The sequence below is a fragment of the Vulpes lagopus genome, chromosome 5, assembly GCF_018345385.1.
Source record: "Vulpes lagopus strain Blue_001 chromosome 5, ASM1834538v1, whole genome shotgun sequence".
NCBI lineage: Eukaryota > Metazoa > Chordata > Mammalia > Carnivora > Canidae > Vulpes > Vulpes lagopus.
This window is the reverse complement of record NC_054828.1, coordinates 33,074,616-33,093,593: the sequence shown is the minus strand read 5'-3', so window position 1 is coordinate 33,093,593 and position 18,978 is coordinate 33,074,616. Positions and strand designations below refer to the sequence as shown.

At 53.8% G+C, this 18,978-nt stretch overlaps 1 protein-coding gene across 2 annotated transcripts in view; it reads right to left on the bottom strand.

Annotated features, from left to right (window-relative positions):
- The window catches only part of TTC7A (tetratricopeptide repeat domain 7A), a 115,110-nt gene that overhangs the window by 53,751 nt on the left and 42,381 nt on the right, over window positions 1-18,978 (bottom strand). For both annotated transcript variants that reach the window (XM_041754187.1, XM_041754188.1), the window contains 6 exons: window positions 17,898-17,976; window positions 16,950-17,107; window positions 16,314-16,377; window positions 7,047-7,184; window positions 5,371-5,454; window positions 1,196-1,300 (listed from right to left, as the gene is read on the bottom strand). In XM_041754187.1, coding sequence (XP_041610121.1) covers window positions 1,196-1,300; window positions 5,371-5,454; window positions 7,047-7,184; window positions 16,314-16,377; window positions 16,950-17,107; window positions 17,898-17,976 — 628 coding nt within the window. The remainder of the gene's footprint in view (window positions 1-1,195; window positions 1,301-5,370; window positions 5,455-7,046; window positions 7,185-16,313; window positions 16,378-16,949; window positions 17,108-17,897; window positions 17,977-18,978) is intronic.

Genomic DNA, 18,978 nt, shown 5'->3' with positions numbered 1-18,978 from the left:
TGGAGCCTATAAGAGATCATTCTACTGGATTTCCTCCTCACTAAAACCACACTCTAAGAGCAAGGGCACCGGCGCCATGCTTCTGCCTCCCTGCACCATTCACAGCGAATGGGGCCACACCAGGCCTTGCAGGCACTCCAGCTCAGCTATAAGAATCTGAGAAGCAGGAGACAGAGGGGAAGGTGATCTTTCCCCCCTGCCCCTCATGCTAGGGAGTCAGTCCTCTCTACAGCAGAGAGGACAAGGCTCACTGGGGCGGCAAGGTAGGGACCCAGGGGAGGGTCAGGCCAGTTTCCAGTCCCTGGGAGACTTGGCAGGAACGGTTAGAACACGGAGTCTCCCTTCCCAGGGCTGGATGCCTAAAGAGGGGGAGTGGCAGTGGGTCAGGCAGGCTGCTAATTCTGAAGCCTGGCCCCTGCTGGCTGGGTCAAGCTGGGCCCTCAACCATGGTGAGAGTGGGCTTTGGGGTTGGGAAAACAGGCAGGGGTGGACCGTGTATGGGAGCAGCTCCCTTTAGGGAGACAATGGGCCTGGAGGGCAGATAGAGGAACTGGGCTATTTTGCCCGTAGAGAGAAGTGGGTGGAGTAGACGACCAAAGTACAGGAGAGGATGCATTTGTTCTAGGACGGCCCCTCACATCAGGAGGCTTGTGTGGGCTCAAGGAAGCCAGGCCCTGAGGGGAGAGGGTGTATCTGACCATTCAGCCACAGAGCCCTCAGCAGGCAGCTGAGCACAGGGCACAGACCCACAGGCTAGAGCCGAAAGGAACAAAGGAGCCAACGGAGGAGGCCACCTTCTAGTCCTGCCCACGCAGAACTGTACGCTGTAGTCATGTGAAGCCTCCATCCAAATGATGGCTGGCCCAGGTGCTCCAAGACCTGCCCACTACTGCACTGCTGGGCAGGTGGGGGCCCCCCTTTACTTTTGACTCTACATTTTGGTTCTCTAGAGACCACAACTCAAGGCTGAACCATAAACCTGATACTAGCCTGAATTGGGGGAGCTGCTGTTGTGGACAGAGGCTGGTTTTCTCAGATTTTCCTTCCAGGCCTGTCTGCCTCCCAGCTCCCCATGTCCCCCTCCACACCCACCCCTTATACACACAGCAAGATGTGCATGCCCTGATCTCATGCCCATTGCCACCCTTCCGAGGTAGCTGCTGGGATCTGGGCCTTGCCCCCATAGCTCACTCACCCAGTGCAGGGACCCGATGCAGACCTTGGCAGCCATCAGGGGCACAGTGGGGTCCGATGGTCGAAGCTTCATGCACTCCCGCAGCAGTGACACAGCATAGGCCGACTGCAAAAGAAAGGGCAAGTAATACCATCACTGGCAGCCCTGGGTCTTGACAGACTGGGTGCCTCGTGCCTACAGCGGGGGGCATTCCCAAATAGCCAGTCCCTGCTCTTCATCCCTCCCCTCCAAGAGCCAGGAAGAAGGCCCAGCAGGGGAAGAAGCCCAGGTCATGTTGGCAGACAAATCTCTCCCCAGCCTCAGAGTCTCATCTGGAAAATGGAGACTATGACCCTTGCCCGGGTGAGGCACCAATAGCTAAGGTAACAACAGGTGGAAACTCTTCAAAAGAATTCAAATGTGACCCACAGAAATTTTAGAGGCAAAAGGGGGGCTCTCTCAAACATCTGAGTTTAACAGCCTTGGTTTATAGGTGACAAGATGAGGCCGAAGCTCCACAGGACTTGGAAGAAGGGCCGTCATGGAGAGTTCAGGGGAGGCATAAAGGCTGGCAGAGGAGGAGAGAAGCTAAGCGGGCAGAGGCAGAGAGAACCTCCAGGCAGGAGTCTGAGGCCCTTCAAGGCTCCAGGACTGGGCCACAGAGATGGGGACAGAACGGACCTACTGAGGATGGCCAGGGGAGACCATCCACAGGCAGGCAGCAATAGCATTCACAGTAATAAGAAAAAGAACACCAGGTAACACGTATTTAGGTCTTACTAGGCACTACCTGTTGCTATGAATCAGAGCTCAGCAAAACACAGTCCCCCGGCCAAAATGTGGCCCTCCACCTTCTGCGAATAAAGTTTTATTGGAACCCAGGCATGCCCATTCACGTGTGTACTGCCCATGGCTGTTTTTATGACAGAGTGGAGGAGTTCCCGCAGAGGCTGCTAGGCCTGCAAAGTCAAAAACGTCCACTATCTGACCCTGTACAGAAAGTCTGCCGTCTCCTGTTCTAAGTGCTTTATAAATTTAACTTTCACAACTCTCCTATGAGGGAGGTGTCCCTATTTACAGAAGAGGAAACTGAAACAGAGAAGTAGCTTGTTCAAAGCCACAGTGCCCATACATGGCTGAGCTGGGGTTTGAACAGCCTGGCTTAAGCCCGTAACCACTGCCCTATCCTCCCTCTGTGGTGACTGCCTTAGCAGGAGAAACAGCCTCCGTCTCCCTGCTACACACACACACACACACACACACACACACACACACACACACAGGCGCGCAACATACTCAGGGCTTCTGACCAAATCCAACACTTTCCCAAGAAAACTCAACAGTGACACCTCCCCTGCCCCTCAAATGTGTACACTCCACACTTGTATGATCCCTGGTAGGCAGGGGCAGGTGTGTAACCAGAGTCTCCATATACTAAGCTCTACTCTGAGCCAAGCTTCCTCACCATTAAGGAGCTTTTATCCATCCCAGCAACTGAGGAAACGGCTCTGGAAGGCTTACCTGTCCATAGCTCAGTGTGAGGCACGGACGGAGAGAGAGCTGGACCCCCAGCCTTTCTCTAGCTACCCTTCCTCTCCCACCAGCTAACGAAAAGCTTTTCTCAGCCCAGACATGACAGATGGAGGCCCTGCGCTCAGTAGGCCAGTTCCACGTGTCTCAGCCAAGGGCTAGCTCTGTGCCCAGTACTGCGCTGGGGTTGTGGGGTCACTGCGAGAAGAGGGAAGAGGCCATGGCTCTTGCCTATCAGGTGCCTGTAGAAAGGCCAGAGGGGAGAAGACAAAAGCTACCTTTCCCCACCACTCACTCAGGAAATGGAGATGTGAGACCCAGCACCGGCGGGTGTCAGCAGATGACCTATTCCGGCAGGCTGTGGGGAGGGGCAGGCCATCGGCTCTCCTGTGAAGGTCATTCCCAGCTTCCCAGGCCATGGCCCCCTGCCCACACGCCACAGCAACCCTCGGGCTCCCCTCCCCTTCCCTGGCTGCTGACCTCTGCAGGCTTGAAGGGTTCTCTAACACTGAAATAAAGGTCTACAACCCCAACCGTCCATGTTCACCACACACAGACCACAAAGTGTTGCTATTTCAGAAGCCATGGGAGGACTCTGCAGTCAGGGCAGGCAGCTTTTTTTTTTTTTTTGTCATGCTGGTTACCTAGCAACGCAACCAATGTGACTGCTGAAGAGACCAAGAGAAGGAGCGACCTAAATCATGTCATGGACCTCATCTTTTGTTCCCGCGGGCTGCGGTGTCAGATGTATTTATATCCACCCGGCCATACCTTTAGCAGAAGTGCAGGTACAGACCTTACGCTGGGGCAAAGGCCAGCTCTGGCCACTCTGCTGGAGGGCTGCCTGGGCCAACCAGGCACACTGAGCTGGTGTGCAGGGTTCCTGCAGGGGTGGAGAGTACGCTTCCAGAACAATCTCTTGCTGTACCGAATGCAGGCATGGGTATCACCTACTGTCTCCAGCCTGTAGAGCCTCAAGTGTGAGGTACTCACCGATCGCCCCAACTCCCTGCCTGTAAGCCCATTCTCGTGCCCACCTTGCTGGTCTGTAAAGAAGCCAGACTGGGACACCAAACCCCCTGGATCCTGGGTCATGCTGGACTGCGTGTGGACCTCTCTGAGCCTGGCTCTTCTCAGTAGGGAGGCTGATGATCCCATATCTCCTAGGCTAACACCTTCCCCTGAGAATGGTGGGGGGCTGGGGAGAGTGGTTTCCTGGAGCACCACCAGAGATTAAACCTAAAGCTAACTCCTGAGTGTGCTGCATTCTTCTGAGGAGGGGTCCTCAGCTTTCCTTGGCATCTCAAAGGGCCCATGAACCCCAGAAGGGTGAGGACCACTGCCCTGGCCCTGGGCCTCTCCTCCTGCTCTGTGCTCACTATTCCAAGACTAGAGGTTCTTTGTTTCCCAGAAGCAGGAAGAAGCTGTCACATGCCACTGTGAGCTGTCTGCCCAGGCTCCCTGGAAGCTCCAGCCCCACCTCCTCCCCTCCCTCAGGACTCACTCTATCTGTGGCCTGAATGCTCCCTGAGCCTTGACAAGACCATGCTGAGCACAGAGTCAGGGTGGACCATGTCTGTGCATTCAGGATGCTCTGGGAGATGGTTAACGTGATGGGAGTGGGGAAGACAAATGCCTGGTGGGGGCTGAGGGGGGTGGGAAGCTCCCTACTTGATTCTCACTACAAATACTTCCCTGGATCCTTCCCACCTATGAGGCTGCAGCACCTGCTCCTCTTCCTCTTCCTTGTCTAACCTTTGTGGGGGAGATGCTGGCAAGCCGCGGAGGGCCCTCCTCTGAGCGGAGCTGAAGGCTAGAAATGGCAGGTGGCACAGATGGGCGGAGGAGGGGGCAGGAATCCCCTCAGCCCCACAAAAGGGCTCTGGGTGTTTACAGCTCTTGGAACAATCTGCAAGCTCCTGCCACCTTATTTCCTGCATTTGTAGCATCCTTGGCTCTAACACCCTTAGCACCCAGCCCCGGAAAGGTTTTCCTTTCATGTTACTGCTGAAAATAGAGGCTTATGTAAGTGGAATTCTCATCAGAGGAGAAACCAGGGGGTGCTGGAACAGGGCTTGGTGGGTGGAGAGCGAAGGTGGCCCTGGTGACCCGGAATAAGGACAGTCCCCTCACACTGGGCAGAGTTCCCCTTGCCCCTGTCCTGCCACATCCATGGGCACAATTCTCCCTCCAAACTCCCTTGTGGGTGCCACTTCTCTGCTCCACTCTTCAACCCCTCCCTCCTAAACAGGTCCTTTCACAGGAAGGTCCTTTCCTGACACCACACTTGATGTGCAGGAAGAGGGCTATGGCCCAAGAGAACATGTCCCTCGCTCAGAACCCTTGTCCCATGCCTGTTTTGTGCAGTTGTACTCATTGAGTCATACATGGAAATTCTGATGCCCCATGTGTGCACATGTACCAGAAGAGCATCCACAGACTCACAGTTGCACACCTGTAGGTCACAGGTGGACACCAGAGTCACACAGGGGTCTGTGTATGACACTCTGGCACCTCTCGCTCTCCTAGAGATTAAAACCCGATGCTGGGGGACATTTCTGGATCATCGCCATGCCCTCTGCCTGCCCCTGGAAGAAGCCAGAGGAGAGCAGAGGCCCCAAAGGTGGTGTGCAACCTCCCCCACCCAACACACACCCTGGTCTTACCTTCCCACAAGCCACCATAGAGAGGGCCACTTGGTACCAAAGATGAAATTCTTCAAACGCAAACTTCATGGCTCGCTCTAGGCACTGAGGAGAGGGTTCTGGTCAGCACTTCTCCCCAAGAGATCCTCCAACCCCCAGCGGATCCTATGCCCCCCAGGGTAATCACTGCCCAAATCACTTCCTGTAGGAGGCTGCAGTAGGTCCATACTTGGTTCCTGTCAGGAAACTCCGGGCATATCCTGGCCCTGGCACTGGACAGGTCATGCTGTGTGATGTTGCCCATGTCTCTGACCCTCTCTGGCCCTCGGTTCCTACCTCTGTAACATGTGAATGTCTCACAGGGCGATGGTGAAAAGTGAATGAGATTGGGTAGGAGCTTTTAAAATGTAAACATCCCATAAAAATGATAACTGTCATTTATTATTATTGTGCATGGTACCACTCTCAGCTTTTTACATGTACTCACTTACTGTCCCCAACAACCCTGGGAGGTGGGTTCTCCATTACCCCCATTTCACAGATCTGGAGGCTGAGGTTTGAATGACTTGCCAGAGTCACAGGGCCAGTAAGTGGCAGAGCAGGCCAACTACAAAGTTGTCCAAATGGAAAGACTTTTCTCGGTTCTGCTATTCTCTATGACCAGAGACAACTGACTGCCCCGCTGGCCTGTCCGATCCTGGGCAACCCAAAATCAGGAGTGGCCTGGTGGGGTCCGGCAGACGATACAAGTGCTTCCATTCAATGGAGGCAGCAGCCCACATGTGAGGCCAGGGTTCACCCTGTGGCCATGGTCAGGCAGGGTGGGGGACAGAGGTGCGTTCTGAAACCAGACAGCATGGACTTTAAGAGCTCAATAGCCTGGGTTCACGTCCTGGCTCAAATGCACTCCCTCCACCATCTAGGGCAAGAAGCAACCCCTCTGGTTGCTTCATCGGTAAACTCAAGAGAACATCACTTAAAGATGTTATCATCTAAAAGCACCTTGCCGGGTACAAGCAGGGGCTCAGCGGATGTCACCACCTCTCCTCTCAGGAGCCGTCCTAAACACATGGAGAGAATCTACTGCCAAGAGGCCCACTCTTGCACAAGGAGACACGAGCCCTAGAGCTACCTTTGATCCCAGCCCAGATCTGAAAGCTTAAAAATGTGTGCATGCCATTCGCATCATGGGGGATAGAGAGGGGGCAGCGTGGTGTCCTGGTTCCCCTGTCTCCACCCCAGATGGGTGCCACCCGGGAGTGTTGCCCACGAGGGTTTGCTCAATAGAATGGAGGTGCTCTGTTTAGCTTGAGTGGGAAGGGGTTGCAGGTTCCCAACACACACCAAGCTCAGAGCCCTGCCAGGAGATGGAGTCACAAAATACCAGTGTCATCTACAGCATAAACTGGGGGATGGATTAATTTCCCCCTTGTGCTTCTCTTTACGATCCCATGCGTTCTTTCAAAAGAAAATACACAAAAACACTAGTAGAACAACCCAAACCCAAACCACCCCTCCTACCAGTGAAGGGAAGCTCTCCCAGCACTGGAAATGGAACAGCTCGAAGCCTGGTCTCCCCAAGGACTGAGCTGTACCCCGCGTAGGCAGGGAAAGGATGGTGGAGGAGGTCAAAGGGTGGCTCCACCCGACTGCCTCGGTGTGCCGCCTGACTTCGGGGGCGGAGGGGGGAGCCATACCTCGGAGAGCATGACGTACTGGCCCCTCCTGCCCAGCGTGATGCTCAGGAGGTCATAGATGGCCGCAGCGTTCCGCAGGCTCACCGCCCGGTCCTCCTCCTGCTCTGGTGCCCGGCTCAGTACCACATCCCGGGTAGCCTGAAGAGGGATGTGGTTTAGGAAAGAATAAGGACATAAAATAAGCAGCTGCCTGCCTCCAAGGCCCAGTGACTATGACCCTTGCACTGCTACCCCAGGCCATGCTCCCAAAATGTGCCAGAGCCTTTCCCCACCCCCACAATGACTCCCATGTAAGACAGAAAGCCTGCACCCACAGCCTAGGTTGGGGTGAGGCAGTAGTTTGGAGGGCTCCTGGTGTTCAATGGTTCAGACTACGAATCTCAAACCCACAGAAAAGTTGCAATGATAATGGCACCGCCCACGTCCGCTTTCTCTCTCTCTAGTATACAATAATGACAGAGTCATTGGGGTAAGATGACCCTTGACCCCTGAGGACCAGAGGACATTCTCTTTACAGCCACACAAGGAATGTCAGTATCTCAGGAAATGTAAAATTGCTACCTCCGAACACCAGTTCAGTCACAGCTCACCACCTGCCCACCGATGGCCTTACTAGAAGTTGTCTCATCCCAGAACCCAACCCAGGACCATGCCCACATTCAGGGGCCACATCTGTTCAGTTTCCAATCATTCAGAAGGACCCCTCAGCCCCCATCTCTTGGACACTAGCATTTTTGAGGATACAGGTGAGCTGTTTCATGGAAGAGCTGCTTGCGTGCTTGTAGCTTCAAGTTATATCTGAAAATTGTCTAGATCAGGTGGGTGGCTCTGCTGCCTCACTCACAGGACGGGAACTTGGGCTGTGGCCCCTTGGTGCCACAAGTCCCTCTGATAAGGATGCCCCCCCTCCGCACCCCCCACTCCTTCCCATCACTCCTGTGTTCAACCCAGACCTGATCCTTGACTCCTTCTGACCATAGAGCTCTCCTCTCTGAGCTCCCTAAGAAAACTCTCCCATAACATGGGGCCTGTGTTCCTGTTCTCCAGCACTTATGAATTAAGTAGTTCAGAGTTGTCAGGTGGCTGCGGGGCAAGGGGTTTGGGGGATCCTGGTGGGGGGCGGCAGTGGACAATGGGGAAATGTGCTTTAGGAGTAGGCAATTCTGTACAATCTGAAGCAAGAGGCTCTGTATCACCAAGCCTGAAACCTCCCCAATGGGGATTCAGGACCCTCTTGTTCTGTGGCCTATGGTCCCAGGCCCTTGCAAACCCATACTCTGGTGACAACACTCAGGCCTGGGAGTAATTCAACAAGAATCATGGAGTCTCCGAGCTGAATAGCAACAGGGCAGGGACCAGGTTAAGGATGTTCTGGGACCCCGGCATCTCCTACACACACATCCCCTGAGGGCTCTGAACTGAAGCAAAGCTTGGTTCCAGCCAGATGCTCCTGCTGGGTACTCCCAGTATCCTTCTCCCTCTGTAGTTGGGACTCACCCTCTTCTACTTCCCCACATAGGACCTCAGAACCGAGGATGCTGGGATAAAAGGGAGCTACTGGCCCTTAAAACCAATTTCCCATTGTCAGATCCAGACAATCCTTTGTATTCACAGATGGTCCTCAAAACCTCCCCCTGGGCAAAATTACGAACCCCTTCTCCAGGTTAGGGGCTGAGGCTCCCACGGGTGAGTGGCTATAGAGGGAGAAGGAGCCCAGTGGTCTTATCACTGCAGGCTCTGAATGTGCCCTATTGTGTAGGCCTGAAGTGCATTCTCAGAGGGTTCTGGAAGCCAAAATGCCTCTAAGATGGTAGGAAGTGACTCACCCAAGGGGGCACTTTAGGAAAACAGGCCAGTAGCCAGGGGTCCTGATGGGTGCCCCTCTAGCCACAATAGGTGAGGACTGTGACCACTCCCATGTACATGGGCCAGCCCCCAGAGAAGGTGCAGGGATGCCAAGCGATCCCCAGAAAGGATGAGCACTGCTGCCAGCCCAATAAACAAGAGCTGGTCAGGAACGCCAAAGGGTTAAGGGGAGAGGAGTAGAGAGGGAAAGTGCCAGAGAAATCCCCCTCCATCCCGGTGAAATCCACCCACACAGGCACCATCAGGAAGACAGAAGAAATTCTCAGAGGCTTGGCAGGAGCTCTTTGACGAAGCAGAGGAGGAGCACAAACCTGGCCATGGACCACCTCTCATCTCCTCTTCTGGCAACTCCCCAGCTCTGGCCCCCGAGAGTGCTCCCCCCACCCTCCAGAGGTGGCCTTGCTAGGCAGCAATGACAAGGGTGGAGGCAATGAGAGGATGTGAGGTACAGTCCTGCCCTCAGAGAGGGGGCCACGGAACCCCCATAGCAGCAGTACTCATGCCCAGTGGAATCTGCCCTAGAAACCCAGTGGGAGAGAGAGGGGCCCTGATGGAACGGGGGCAGTGCAGGCAGCCTACAGCCGGGCGGCTTTGCTGTGGGGCCTGGGGCGAAGCCTGGCTGGGCACGTAGGCTGTATGTGCAGATCAGTCTCATTCTGGGCATGGTCTGTCCATCCTCAGCTCTGGTTGGCCTGTCCTTGAAGAGTAACCCCTGTGGACCCCGACTCCCACCCCCATCCACACGTCCCAGCACAAAGTCAAACTTCCTTTTCTGTGGCTGCCATACAAAGTCCTTCACCATGAGGCCCTGTCCACCTGGCAAGTTTCTCCCCCAATCAGCTCCCAGTCCCCCCCGCCCCCACAGAACTCCCTGCAGCTTCCCCTAAGCATCATGGACTGTCTACGCCCTCCATCAACCTGGATGTCTCCTGGCCCCTCAGACCTCAGTGCAGGTACCTGGCCACCTGACTCATCCTGCCAGGCAAGGCCGCCCCCTCTTGTCCTCTCCTGGCATGGGGCACACACCCCAGCACCTGTATGCCCAACAGTTCATTGGTTCTTAGGCCAGGGACGTGCCTCGCTGTCTCCACCACCTTCTGTGGTCCATGTCTGTAATCATGAGTGATGTCAAGAAAGACTTCTGGGCCTTTCTTCTCTTGACCTTTAAGACAGAGTGCATGCCTGGGGGGCAGAAGGGGCAGAAGGGGCAGATTTCCAGCGCTGGGCTAGGGTTAAGTCAGAGGACTGGGTGGTTCTCAGCCTGGGGCTGGGCCTCCCCAGCAGGCAGACAGCAGGGAAGAGGTCTCAGGGCGCCTGTGTCAAGCGGGAAGCATGGTTCCACAAAGGAAAACCAAAAACAGAAGTTTGCCCTGGTTGCTATGGCTTTAGGGTGGGGCTGCGGTAAAATGCTGTGGTGCTGCTCGCTGGGTGGGGAGACATGGCAAAAGGAAGGAAGCTGTGGGGGCTGGTAGCAGGGCAGGAACTCTGGGGGCTTCGGGGGTCCTGTTCCCTCCTCACCTGAGCTCACCGCCCTCAGGCCAGCGATGCTCCGATTCACCCCCAGCAGCCTGCTCTGAACTAGTCCCAGCCACTCTTTCCTCCACTATTCAAGTGGCCTTGCTAGGAAATCCTTCAGATCACAGACACAGATGTGCATGCGCCTATGGCCTATAAAGCAACGTGCAGACAAAGAACAGCCTTCTCACCACCATCATCCTTACTCGTCTGGGGCCATGAAGACGATTCTCCCCTTGTTCCTCCCTGCACAAACTCCAAGCCCCCACCTCTGGGAGTGCCTTTCCTTTCCTTGTCTGGTCCCCACATTTTGTCCCAGGCAGGGCTCCTGAGCCATACCTGTTCCTAACCTGTCTCCCCCCAGGCAGCCTCCTCCAAATGGAGAACATTCACCCTAGGCCCACCGCAGGTCAAGAGGAAACGCCAAAGCATGCTCCTCCCTACTCCCTATCCTCCAACAGCTCATCATTGCCAGCGTGACCCACATCTTTCGAGAAGGATCCACGAAGCAATTCTAGGGTCTTATGGGAGGGCTGGCAAGGGATCTGCCATGGGCCCAGGCTGTCCAGCCCACGTGAAAGCCAAGGCAGGTAACCCTTCTTCCAACACTGAGTCCCAGAAGGTGAAACCTCCAAAGGCCAGTCCAGGATAGCTTCTGTGGCCTCGTGGGCCTCCCTTGTCAGCCCTGGTCCTGACCTTGTGCTAATTGCAGAGCCTCAGACCACACTGACCTTCATTTCCATCCAGCCCTGTTTCTCCTTTCTAATCCTTGACACAAACAGGGTAAGAGAAGGAAAGGGAATTGACTTGTGGGGTAGTTTGTAAGTGGCATCTCACAGTGACCTCCTGTACTATTGTCCTATTTCACACATGAGAAGACCGAGGCTCAGGAAAGCTCCCCAAAGCATACAGATAGGTGGGACCCAGATTAGAACCTAGACATTCTGACTTCACCCCCAGAGGCCTCTGAAGAAGTATCCAGTAGCCCGTCCATGCCATCAGAGGCCCCAGGATGGCCCTGCTTATGGAGGAACCGAAGCAAAACACAAGGCTGGGCCTTCCCAATCAGGGATAAAGCCCCTTGGGCAACATGTCCAGGCCCTGCTCCGCCCTGTTCTCAGACACAGCTGCTCCATCCTGGCCACGGACCCAGCCTCAGGGCCCGCTGCTGGCACCCCACAGAAGCACCCCGGAAAGGAGTCTCCCAGCAGCCTCTGTGACTGGCACCTGCCCCTCCCTGGAGGACACTGTCATGTTCCGCTCGTGCCGTCGTCCCCCACCAGCAGACATAATTACCATGGCTCTCAAGCTGCCAGTCCACGGAGCCAAGAAATAGCATGCTCTGTGACGTGTCCCATCTACCCCGAGCCCCGGGCCAGGCCCACGCCAGCCCCCACTCTCCTGCCGCGTCAGGCTTCTGCGGCAGAAATCACAGCTCCTCCTGCCAGCGAGGGCGAGAGGCTCTCCCACCTCTACTGAACCGCCTGTTCCGAGCTGGCAGCGTTACCAGACCCTTTACCAAGGCAGCCTGCAGCAGAGCGAACCGGGTGCCAAAATCTGTGCTCATCTGCTGAGTCCCAAATGGAATCAAGCCCGAGAAGCACTTTTTTTTTTTTTTAAACTGAATGGTATCCTCAAACCAATTTTTCTTCCAACTAGATCTGAGCCTAAATGTTTTCTGAAATGACTGAATCAGAACCAAGTATTTATCAGGACAAAACAAACACTTGTCAAACATCTACAATGTACCAGGCACCTGTGTGTTCGCTGTCTTGCCTTTTCTGTGCAAGAAAGGCCTCATTAGGCACATTTTACAGATGAGAAAACTAAGGATCAGGGAGGGAAGAGCCTTGACCAGGCCGCACAGATGGTGAATGGCCAATTCAAGACTGGATTGACATGGGGCGTGGCACAGTGAGTTAACCTGCAGGGTTCCCCAGAAGCTTACCCCTCTCCCCAATCTCACTCAACACCAGGCCTTTGTGACCTTTTAGTTCCCAAGCACCTGATACCAGCAGCAGCTTCTCCACCAGCTGAATGAAACAGGGGCCCACGGATTCAGTCTGCTTTCATGTATATTTTTATGCCTAGATGAGTATTTTAGAAAGGATCAAGACTTCCATACTTCCTGGTTCTCCAACTGTTTGAGAAAATCAGACTAGTTTTGATATATGATTCTTTTAAAAACTAGAATATACACTTGGGGTTCAGCAGACTGGGGTGATTCCTTGATAGGAAGACGAGGATTTCCTCCAGGTCCCTGGTTACATTCTCCCGTAGCTGGAAGTACATATGGGACGGAGGCTATGACTGAACTCCCCATCACTGTGTCTGCAGTGCCAAGTATGGCTTGGCATGTTGTAGCTGCTCAAACAAGACTGGATGGATGGATGGACAGATAGACAGAAGGATAGATGAGCAAACCAGTGGGTAGATGCATAGATTTTAAATATCCTTTTGGCCCCAAAGACTCAAAATTAGGTCCAAAACACAAATCTTCTTCAACCAGTTATTACTCAAATACCTTGCATTTCTGTGATGACATTTGTAAGGTTTCTATTTACCTCTTGAAAGACAAGGGGTGGGGTTCCCTATTCATTCTGATCACGCTAGGTTAGCCTGTAACAAAAACCATATCCAAGGTAACAGCGCCACACTCAAGACTGCATGCAGGCTACTCCTCTGAGTTCCAAACCACAAAATAGGGGCTGACGTGCTCAAGAAACCTGCAAACACCCTTTCCCAGAGCAGCTGCTCTGATGATCCTGGAGGTGGAAAGCTTTGATGATTATGTCTCCTGGGTTGCCTGTGCTGGCGTGGCTTTTACCACAGCATAATGAATTCTGCAGGTATTAGTAAAACTGGAGTAACAGCCAAGGCAGCCAGCTGCAGTTCTACAGGCTTCTCCCTGTTATCTGCAGCCAAACCCAGGCAGCATCACAGGGAGATGAGGAAAACCCTGCAGGTACCTGGAGGCCAGGCTGAGCCTCAGGGTTCAGCTAAGGGATCAGAGCCTGGGAGGCTGGCACAGTGGTGCCCATACCTGCCTGAGAATGTGACCTGCAGGGAAGGAGAGTATGAAACAGGAGCAAGAGAGAAGTCAGAGCCCAGACCCAGATCCCAAGAGGAAAGCCCTTTGTAGAGGACATGCTAAAGCTCCCCACCAAATTTCTGGTTTCTGAACGTGTAACAAGGCTGGGTGTGAGCAAGAGGAAACAAATCAGCAGGCCTTGGAGGAGAGCCTCCTCCCCGCCCAGTGTACAACTTCCTCTGCTGTGCATGCTAGAGGGAATTCCCAGGACCCCGCCTGGCAAGCTGGCCTGCACCCTGGATCTCTTGGGCAGGCCAGCAAGTCACACAGCCTCTTGCAAAAGGGCAGGAGCTGCAAAGACGGAAAACAAGTATTTAGGAAAATTCACCTTGGCTCCAAATGTGGGCCACCTTGTAGTAAAAGGCCATCTTCCACTTTGAGATAGAGGGCAGCTTAGGGTTTTGGGGTGGGGTGGGGTGGGGGGATAACCTCATGGAAAGGGATCTGAACTCCGTCTGGTCCTGGCACACAGATAAGGCAGGGGCCAGAGAATATGGCTGGGGGAGACAGACTCCAGCCTCAGCCCCTGCTGTCTCACACTCATAGGCATGTCCCTGTTGACAAAGCCCTCCCTGAGCCTTGTTTCACTTGATCCTCAAAATTACCCCCTTGGCCTTTTTACAGATGAAGAAACTGAGATCAAAACGGCTCATAAGTGGCAGATCAAGACTGCAGGCCAGAGCTTGGGCTCCATGGGGCCCAAGCTCTGTGCTTTGGAAGCCATCTAGGCAGGCAGACATGATTTGTATCACGGCTGCGAGGATCATTACTGAGTGACCTTCACCAAGACACACACACCTGCCCTGAACCTTACTTTTGTCATCTGTAAGTTGGAGACACATTCGTTCTAGACTGAAGTACGAAATTGTTATTTTTCATACGGTTCAACGTAATGCCTCCCTCTAGGAGATAATCAGTTTGGAATCTGGCAGAGAAAGGGCCTAAGGAACATTCCTGCTTTCACCTTTTTACCTCCCACCTATAATCCTCAGCACAGGGAGGGGAGTTTCCTGAGACAGGAGGCTTTAGTGCAGTCTCATCGGAGGGTGTGGGTGGGGAGATGGCTCAGGTGTGTCTGTGGGGGGGGGGGGGCAGACAGGGTACCAGTCTATGTCTGCAGTTCCATCATTAGAAACCAGGCTTAGGGGCACCTGGGTGGCTCAGTCAGTTAAGCGTCTACCTTTGGCTCAGGTCGTGATCTCAGGGTCCTGGGACCAAGCTCTGTGTTAGGCTCCCTACTCAGCAGGGAATCTGTTTCTACATCTCCCTCTACCCGTCTCCAACATTTGTGCTTCCTCTTGCCCTCAAATATATAAATAAAATCTTAAAAAAAATAAAAAAGAAATCAAGGTGCAGTCTGTGGTCAGAGTGAGAGCCCATTTTCTTTGAAAAGTGCACTGTTCACCCATGAAAATCAAATCTGTCATTTGGATTTCTATCCCTACCTTGGGCCAACCAGCTAGATGCCCCTCCTTGGAGCAACCACTGACCCGCTCACCAGCATGACCCTGTCAACCTTTCAGGACCATGGCCTAGCCAAGGAAGGATAACCTCTATCCTACCCCAGCCCAGTGTCCCTCCTCCTGCCTACCTACTGATGGACCCACTGAGGCAGAGGAAACCCACTGACCAAAGCTCTCTGAACAAGCCTGGCACTCATGGTCCCAGGTATTCAGGGAAACATTAGTTTTCTACTCTGTTCAGGGACCCAGATCATGGGGTCTTGGTTTCTTAAACTCCTATTTCCACCCACTGCTCTCAGATGTGCCAATTTAGCAAAGTTGGTTCTCAACCTGGGGGGGGGTCCCCAGCTCACAAGCTCAGAGAGGCCCCTCAGTCAGAGGGCTCAGACCCAGCCTTGGACTCCTCCTGAGCACGCATGTGGACGGCATCACCACCCCTGACTTCTGCCCAGTGGAACCTGGACCTCCCTCAGCCCAGTCCAGGCCATCCTTCCCACCACTCCCTGGACCACACCTCTCTCCTTCCCTGGAGCTCCATGCGTGCATGCGTGTGCACATGTATAGACATGTGTGCGTGTTTGGCTCATCTCCCTGCCTGGGGCAGGGGAAACGGCTCTTGTGAAAACAGCCAAAGAGCACTTCATGTGTGCTTTATCCAGCACACTTTATCCCTCCTCTGCTTTATTTTTCCATAGCACTCAGACACCAGTACCCTGGATATTGTAGTAGTTAATTAATTTACTGTCCACCTCTCTCACTAGAATGTAGGCTCCAGGAGGGCAGAGACTTTTCTCCATCTGTTTGCTGCTGTGTTTCTGGCTTCTAGAACTAGCACAAAGATGCTAATAATAAATAGTTGCCTGAACGAGTAAATTCCTGGTACAGGCACACTTACCCCTGTGCACTACCATCATTTTACAGGTGAAGAAACTGAGGCTCAGAGGTACTAGATTTGACCGTGGCCCTCAGCTAACAGTGGCAGAGCTGGGAGCTGAATCCAGGCCTTGTGCCTTGAGAGTACATGCTCCTTCGACTCCCTCACACCAGTCCCAGCACCAGCACAGGGCTGCTCAGTGCATACTGATGACTCACTGATAATCATCTCTTATGATCCGAGAAGAGGTACTGGGGACTCATAACTTGGTCCCTACTCAAGCGCCAAATACAGCCTTGTGCACCAGACCCAAACCTGATAAGTGAGCCTTAGTCCCATGCGGGGGGTAGATCCAAGAATCTCACTTCAGGGATGTCTGTGGGAGGCTGAGCTGGATCAGGACCTGAGCCCTGCAGTCCTACCCCACAGAGGCAGAGAAGGAAAGCCTTGGAGCTTACCATGGACTCACTGATGAGGAGCAGCAGGAGGGCTTCCTCAATATTATCCTTCGGGCAGTAGAGGCTGAAAGACACAAACGGCAACCCCAGCTTCAGCAGAAGCCTGTCAAAGCAGCACGGCTGGCCTGTCATGCAGGCCCCTCTGCCCCAGAGTCAACAGCTGCCCTGGTAAGGTGACCCTCTCCTGCATAATTCATAGACACCAGATGCCACCTGAAGCTCCTTCTCAAGCCCCAGAGTTACGGAACTGAAAGGCTGGGGTGGGCAGTGGGCCCAAAAATGCTACAGATGCTCTGGGAGAAGAGATGTAGTTTCCAGCACCCCGTGCTGCATTAGGCAGCCAGGGCAAGGAGCGGGGAGGGCCACTCAGATCCCACCTTCAATAATTAATCAAATGAGAGAGAGGCAGGAAGGCAGGTAATCTCCAAATAATTCGACCTTTGGATGCCTTAAAGAATTCTCCTCCCAATCCCCATCCCCAGACCATCTTCCCTGGTCTATTTGGCTCTTGCGGGTACTGAAGAGCCTGCCTGGCAGTGAGCTGCGTGGCTGCTGGAGGAAAGTGCCGGCAGAGAGAGGGGACATCGGAGCCCCAGGTGGGGAGCATGAGACCGGCATGGTCTGGGCAGGGCTTACTTGTCTCCTTCATAGAGGTGAGGTTTCCGCAGGGCTTGTGTGATGAAGGAGTTCTCTTCCTTGCTCATGAACTCGGGCAGCGGGTGGGACAGGGGGCTCCAGTAGCACTCCTCACTCAAGGAATGTAGCAGGACCCCTGCCAGATGCTTGGCCGCCATCTGGCAGAAAGGGAGGCGCTCAGACCCAGAATGGCCTCCACCCACTCCCTAGCCAAATCCACCAGCCCTGCTGTATGCTGCCCCCCACCCCCCACCCCTAGGAGGCCCACCACTCCACTCCCAAGGAGCCTTTTCTCTCTGTTTCCAGCACTGAGGCCACCCCACCCCTTCTGTTGGCCTTTGATGGCTTCTACTTAATCTTCTGTCCTCTCTCCTCTCCTAGACAGGAGGTATGTGTCCTCCTCCTCCAGCCCCACGGGGCCCAGCACAGCTCTGAGGACTCAGCAGACCCCAGCAGAGCGTGAAGCCACTGGCACGGGCAGCACTCTTGATCAGATACCTTTCTGATATTTGACCAAAAATTGTAGAGTGAGAAGCCGCCGTGGCTCTGATTTCGGGTAAATTAAAGCCTAAGAAGGTAGGCCTGACTTGGGGTCAGGGAAAGGAGTCTAGGTTATTTATTAAGATCATAAACAATCCCTAAGAGTTAGCACACCATCCCACTAGGGAGGAATGACACTGGGTTTTAACCCTGATCTAACGCTAGAGGCTACGTGTGGTGCTGTGATAAGGATTCTGAGGGTGCTTCCCAGGCTCGGTGGGAGGGAATGCTGGGATGGAGTAACAATGTCTGCCACGAGCACAGACAGGGCGAGTAGAAGCACGCATGTGACATACTGTCATCCCTGATTCAGAGGCTGCCTGCTAGCATCTGTTGTCTCCCACTGAAAGTGACCCCTGAATAAGCCAGCTACAGCCAGCACCCAGCCCCAAGGCCCCGCCACGTTACCACTTTGAAGTTCTGAGTTGCTTTGGTCTCCACAGTGCGTAGGACCTCCCGGAGCTCTCTCATCCCTTTCACGATGTTCCTGGGGGAAACAGTAGAAGCAGGGCCATTACCAGCCTAGTTCCCACAGGATTATCATCAAGCCTGCACATACGAGCAGGAGCCCGCCCATTTGAGTGTTGCTTGAAAACACCCAAATGGAATGAAAGGTCAGAGTTGTAGTACCAGGATCCTAGAAGTCTAGGACATTGTCAATCAAAGAACGGGTGTCCCTCACACCCCCCAGCAACCCTGGCTTCCAGTTCACCACCAGAAGGGGACCAAGATTGAGTACCTCAAACATGATGTCAAGTTACCCCAAAGCCCTGGCTAGTGTCAGACTTCCCCAAATTCTCCATCTTCACCCACAACATCATCCACCACATCTGGTCAACACCGGGGTCCATCCTCACATCTCAGTCCCCATCTCCAGGTCCCAGTTCAGCCCGGCTCACTTGGGGTCTGGATAACCACAAGGGCCAGTTTCACCTCCCCCAAGCCCTGCCAGCCCTCTGTACCCTGAAATCATTTGCAAGCTTTTTAAAGCATGACCGAGGGCAAAAAAATACATTTAAAATTGTAACCCAGGGGCACCTGGGTGGCTCAGTGGTTGAGCCTCTGCCTTTGGCTCAGGTTGTGATCCTGGGGTCCTGGGATTAAGTCCTGCATCAGGCTCCCCACAGGGAGCCTGCTTCTCCCCCTGCCTATGTCTCTGCCTCTCTGTCTCTCATGAATAAATAAAATCTTTTAAAAAAATTAAAAAAGAAATAAAATTGCAACACAGCATGCACGAGACTTTCTTTATATAAAATGGAAGCAAGTTTCTTGATGCACTACTTAGCTCTCTTGTGTGCAGGCCACCCTGATATTTCCAATTTCACGTCTTGCTCTATTCCTCTTTGTTATAATGTTGGCTGCAGCCCACTAAACAGATCTTGCGACCCACTAATGGGTTGTGGCCTGCAGTTTGAAACACTGCCCCCTGGCCCCTGGAGGGGTCCGTATGCCTGACGTACAAACGTCATCTTGTACCCCCCACCCCCTC